Genomic DNA, 6,000 nt, shown 5'->3' with positions numbered 1-6,000 from the left:
CAAGACCTGGCTTTGTGGCCTGCACTTCCCCTCTGCGGCCCCTCTGGTCCCCAAGAGCTGATTCATGTCCCGTTCTTGGAAGGATAAGCTGGTCCCTCACAGCCCTGGGTGCCTGCTGCATTACTGTATGTTTTGTTGCTTAACTGTCTGCCATGGACCCTGGGTTCCTGCAAAATTCTGGGCACCAACCTCACTGCAGTGTGTGGAGAGCGTGAATCCAGGTAACTGACCTTCCAGCAGAATGAGTCTGTGCTGTTCCTGCCTCTGGCCCCAGCCCTGCTGGGCCTGGCCACTTTTTATTTAGTTCATGGTGACCCTGTGGCAAGAGCTTCGTCTCTGGTTTCCCTGCCTCTCCTCACAAGTCATTTGACCCCCGTGGGTCCCTGCTCAAAACCCTTCAGGGATGGACTAGAACGAGAGAGACCTGGACGTGTGGCCGGGCCTGAAGCCACAGGCTTATGTGAGTTCAATCAGGTTGCTCTCTCCTGAGCTTCACTTGTAAGATGGAGATGATGTTACTACTTATCTTTTTCATCTCTGTGTGTGTGTGTGTGTGTGTGTGTGTGTGTGTGTGTGTGTGTGTACATACAGGTAGTGGTATTTGATCCACCTTGGGCTATAAGGCCTGAAGGAAGTGGTGCTTTTACTGTTGTACATGACCTCTTAAAAGAGAGGAGAAAGAGGTCATGTGGTCCCTTTTTCCTTTAAATTATTTATTTTTAAGCCTGGCATGATCGGGCTCCGGAAGACCTGGGAATTGAACCTGGTTCCTCTGGAACATCAGTCAGTGTTCTTAACTGCTGAGCCACCTCCTACCTCCTTCAGGCCGTAGAGCTCAAGGTCGTGGGTGGAGCAAATACCACTATACATGCTCATGCACGCAGAAGTGCCACGGCACACACATGGGGGTCAGAGGACAACCTCCAGTGTAGGTTTGAGACAGGTCTCGGGGTGTCCTCTGGTGTATACCACAGGCTAGCCAACCCTCAAGCTGTTCTCCTGCTTCTGCCCCCCATCTCACCATAGGAGTTTGGAGGTTCAGGGGTTACAGACTTGGGCCACATCTGACTTTATATGGTCCTGGCGAACTAAGCTCAGGTTTTCATGTTTGCATGTGTAAGCACTTTTCTAGCTGGACCCTCTCCCCAGTCCCTTAGTTGGGGTTGTTGTTTTAAATTTTTATTGTATGTGTATGAGTGATCACCTGCATGTATGTATATATGCCATGTGCATGCCTGGTGCCCTCGAGAGCTCAGAAGGAGGCATCAGATATGAGATCCCCTGGAGCTGGAGTTCCAGATGGTTGTGAGCCACTGTGTGAGTGAGTGCTGGAACTTAATCACTGAGCTGCAGTTCCAACCCCATTGGTTAGTATGGTGTCATTTGCTGTGCTTGGGATGGAACCCAGGACTTTGGGCATGCTAGACAGTTTCCCTAGCACTGAGCCACACCACCCAGCCCTAACACTTGGTTGCCATTTTCCTCTGAGAGCAGGATCTTTCAGAATATCTCAGCCCAAGCTAAAACTCACTATGTAGCCAAAGCTCTCTGAGAACTCACCATCCCCCTGCTGTAGCCCCACAAGTGGCGTGGACTGCAGGTGGCCATGCTCGTCTTTGAGAGGCAGTGCAAGGTAGAGGCAGTGCAAGGTAGAGGCAGTGCAAGGTAGAGGAGAAAGCACAGCTTCAAAGAGTCTGGGAGCGCAACCATGTCCCAAAGACTCCTGCCGTCTTGAGCAAGTGTCTCTCATGGTGTAAGGAACTCTATGGTATCTTCTACCAGATGCCATTTTCTCCAGAAAAGGCATGTAAATTAAAGAGCCCTTTGTGAGACCATCCCCAAAGGGGCATGGACTCTCTTCTCTAATCCTAAATTTGAATGAAAATATGAGGGGATGTTTGTATAATGTGTTCACATTTATAGAGCACTTTATCAGACTTGAATGGGGCTTTTTTTTTTTTTTTTTTTTTTTTTTTTTTTTGGTTTTTCGAGACAGGGTTTCTCTGTGTAGCTTTGCGCCTTTCCTGGAACTCGCTTTGGAGACCAGGCTGGCCTCGAACTCAGAGATCCGCCTGCCTCTGCCTCCCGAGTGCTGGGATTAAAGGTGTGCACCACCACCGCCCGGCTAGAATGGGGCTTTTAATGTGAAGAAACCACGGCCAGTTTCTAACAATCACAATCTCCTGGTGGTAGAGAGTGGGCATGTTTTAAAATTTTTTGTTTCTCTAAATCTTTAAAACCACCTACAGCTTAAAGTTTAGAGATGATAAAGCGCACAATATTTTGAACATGGTAGCCCGTGCCTTTATCCCAGCTCTTGGGAGACAGGCAGATAGGGGGCTATGAGTTCGAAGCCAGCCTGGTCTACATAGCAAATTCCAGGCCAGTTGCATAGTGAGACCTTGTCTAAAAGAAAAAAAATTTTTTACACAATAAATGCATGATTTAAAAGTCATTCGTAGAAAAAAAACAAAAGGGGTGGGGTGGGCTTTAGAGAGATGGCTCAGAGGTTAAGTACTCTGGCTGCTCTTCCAGAGGTCCTGATTTCAATTTCCAGCAACCATATGGTGGTTCACAACCATCTATAATGAAATTTGTTGCCCTCTTCTGGCGTGCAGGCATCCATGCAGGCAGAACGCTGTATACATAATAAAAAAATAAATAAATCTTTTTAGAAAATCGTTCGTGGCTTGAGTGCTACAAAGGATTTGCAAGGCTCTGTAGCAGGTTAGTTAGCAGTCCCAGACTGGGCTTGCACCACGCTCCTCCGCCCGCGAGAGGGCGCGACGGAGTCCCGGCTTCCCCGCTGGCGGCCAGCCGCCCGCTCTGAAGCGCGAGTGCGTGGAGGGGCGGGGCCCAGGCGGAAGCGCGGTCCTCGGGACCCCGAGTTGGGAACACGGGGTAGGCGCTGCACTCCCTACCCTCCCGGCGTCCTCGCTCGCCCGCCCGCCCGCCGGCCCATGGCGGTGCAGGCGCTGCAGAGCTCGGGCGTGGGCCTGCGCAGGATTCTGGCTCACTTCCCGGAGGACCTGAGCCTGGCCTTCGCCTACGGCTCGGCGGTGTACCGCCAGGCGGGACCCAATGCACACCAGGAGGTGAGTCCCCAGGCCCGCGCCTCCCCGACCAGCCTCAGCCTGGCACCTGCTCGCCAGTTCCTGTGTGCCTTCTGTCCCCGCAGAGCCCCGGACACGCCAAGCGCCAACTAATAGAATGTTCATCCTACCAAAGTGGCCTCGGTGTGAGCTGAACTAGTGGGTTTCTCAGGTCGGGGCTGGCTGGAACTCACTACGTAGACCAGGCTGGCCTCGAACTCACAGTGCTGGGATTAAAGGCTCCTGCACGCCCAGGAAAACGTGTATGTTAACGTTTCCGTTTACCTACTTGCTGGTTATGTGGCAGGCGCACATGCATAGCCAGCGTACACTTGAAGGTCAGAGGACATCTTAAGGGAGTTAGTTCTCTCCTTGCACCATGTGGGTCCTGGGGGGGGATTGAGCTCAGTTTGTCTGGTTTGGCAGCAAGTGCCACTATCTACTGAGACATCTCTCTGGCCTGAGCTGATAAGTGAAGGATAAATAGTCTATTTACTTAAATCTAAATCGGGAGCTGTTAGAAAGAGGTGGTGGGGAAAAGTAGCAGATCCTATTGAAGGGTTTTCAGCCTTTGCCATTGGAGTTTTCCAGAGGGTTTTTTTTTTTTTTTTAGAAATACAAAGACTGGTTTTGTCTGCGGGTTGATTTCACTGGCCTAGGATGAGGCCTGGACTTGAGCAGCGTGTAAAAACGTCTCAGGTGACTCTAATGCGCAGCCAAGTTTGAAAATCACGTCTAAAGATAAGGAGAGAAGACAAAATGATTCCTGGGCTCCAAGAAAGCTGGTAGACTGGGCAAGGGCTGGGGCAGGAGACAGTGCATTTATTCAGCTCAACACATTTAAGAAGCGTCTGGTTAGGATTGAGCCTTACTGCTCTTCAGAGTTGAGGGAGAAGAGCAGTACACATCCTAATGTGGTCTGCAGAATCAAGAGTACAGATTACAGCGGGGCAGCCTGGGTTTGGCGCCCAGCCACATCTGTCGTCTGCTTAAAATTCACCTCCTGGTGTTGCTTGAGTTTCTTCTGTCTCCCCCCTGTTTTCTGTAACTTGGCTGCATGTGCATTATCATAATTACTACTTTTTGACAATTGTCCATCAGCCGGGCATTGTGGTGCACACTTGTATTCCCAGCCTTAGGGAGGCAGAGACAGGTGCCCAGGGCTCCCTGGCTCCCAGCCTAGACTGCTTGGTGAACTCCAGGCCAGTGAGAAACCCTGTCTCAGAAAAACCAAGTGGATGGCCCCTGAGAGCAACAACCAGCATCCTCTGGCCCTGTAAACACATGCACTCGGGCATCTGTACACACACACACAACACACACACACACACACACACACACACACACACACATACACACACACACACACACACACACACACACACACACACACACCAGTGCCCTATCCACGTTACCTCCAAATCTTAAATAATATTACCAATGGTTTGAGGTTGCCCTGGCAAATGCATAGCATTCCTTAGCCTCCTGATAGCCATCCTGTACTCAATGAGGGTTTTTTTATTTTGTTTTGGTTTTTTTTTTTTTTTTTTTTGAGCTGACCTAGGATTCTCTCCTAGAAAGGGTCCTTCTTTTTCCTTAGTTTCCATTCTCTATGTTCATGCTAAGAAGTCCGATGTATTCTCTCACTCACTCAGTGCCTTAGCTAATAACTCCATTTTGTTTCTTGAGTGGAACCTTTCAGTTTCTCTCTAGCAGATTTTCCTCATCTGTGGTCTCCTCCCTCCACTCAGCTACTCTGGGAAATTCTGTCGTGTGGGAAGTTGCCCTGGTCTCATTTAGTACCGCAGGAGTCTGTTTTGTTACACGTGAGCATGGAACTGCAGGCCCTGGAGCGGGCCTGGCCCGCCAGCCTCTGGGGAGCGGTTTCCTCTCACCTGACCACCCTTTGCCATGCTTCCGGGGTTACTTCTCCGTCCTGTGTTTCTTACGTTCTTGAGAATGCATACGTGTCACGTCCAAGAAAAATCTTCCTTACTCTCTTGTTCCAATCGGTTCTGAGTGAAGTTGATATATGTTCCTTCATAGAGTCAATTTAGGCATAATTTGTCTATCTTCAGTGGTAGACTCTTGAGATCTTTGCCATGAAACTTATCAGAACTTGGGGTTTTTTTGTTTGTTTGTCTGGGTTTTGGGGTTTTTTTAATGATTTTTTAAGATTTATTTATGTGTTTGAGTATTTCACCAATGTGAATGTATGTGGACCACATGCCCGCCTTGTGCCCACGGAAGTCAGAAGGCATCAGTCCTCTTGAGCCACAGATGGTTACGAGCCACCATGTGGATGCTGGGAATTGAACTCAGGTCCTCTGCAAGAGCAGCCATTGCTCTTCACCTCTGGGCCAGCTCTCCTTGCCACACTTGGGCTCCACGCCTTTGTGCAGAGCGCTTTCCCCGGCCCTTCGTTTCCTTTCTGTACAGTTGGGATAACATGCTTGCCTTTGGGATCCTGTTGGAAGTAAACTGACTCGCTGTATGTCCAGCAGACGAGTGCTGACATACAGCGAGAGTGCAGTGTCATGGTTCGCGTGGATAAAGCCAAGGTAGCACTGCTCTGTGGGACTCGCTCAGGTTCCCGATGGCAGCCCTTGGCCTTCTGACCGCGGCACGTAATGTTGCAGCGCTTTAGAAGTTTGTCGTTTCTCTAGCGTTTTCTTCAAGCGTTAGTGCTGAACGCCTCCTTGTTCCTCCGCTTTGCAGAACCCCATGCTAGACTTAGTGTTCACAGTAGACGACCCTGTCGCCTGGCACACCAAAAACCTGAAGAAGAACTGGGGCCACTACTCCTTCCTCAAACTCCTGGGGCCCAGGATCATCTCCTCTGTGCAGAATAACTATGGTGCTGGCGTCTACTTCAACCCACTGGTCACGTGTGATGGGAAGGTGAGTG

General features: G+C 50.0%; 1 protein-coding gene across 3 annotated transcripts in view; it reads left to right on the top strand.

Annotated features, from left to right (window-relative positions):
- The first annotated feature begins 2,841 nt into the window (after positions 1-2,841).
- The window catches only part of Tamm41 (TAM41 mitochondrial translocator assembly and maintenance homolog), a 36,562-nt gene continuing 33,403 nt past the window's right edge, over positions 2,842-6,000 (top strand). For 2 of the 3 annotated variants that reach the window (XR_013050084.1, XM_006978518.4), the window contains exons 1-2: positions 2,842-3,095; positions 5,811-5,993. Coding sequence is in view for 1 of the 3 variants with exons in the window: in XM_006978518.4 (XP_006978580.3) it covers positions 2,961-3,095; positions 5,811-5,993 (318 nt within the window). In the remaining 2 variants the exon portion in view is untranslated. The remainder of the gene's footprint in view (positions 3,096-5,810; positions 5,994-6,000) is intronic. The other variant, XM_076567631.1, reaches the window with a different exon arrangement.

This window comes from Peromyscus maniculatus, chromosome 3 (assembly GCF_049852395.1).
Source record: "Peromyscus maniculatus bairdii isolate BWxNUB_F1_BW_parent chromosome 3, HU_Pman_BW_mat_3.1, whole genome shotgun sequence".
Taxonomy (NCBI): Eukaryota; Metazoa; Chordata; class Mammalia; order Rodentia; family Cricetidae; genus Peromyscus; species Peromyscus maniculatus.
This window is presented reverse-complemented; position numbering and strand designations above follow the sequence as displayed.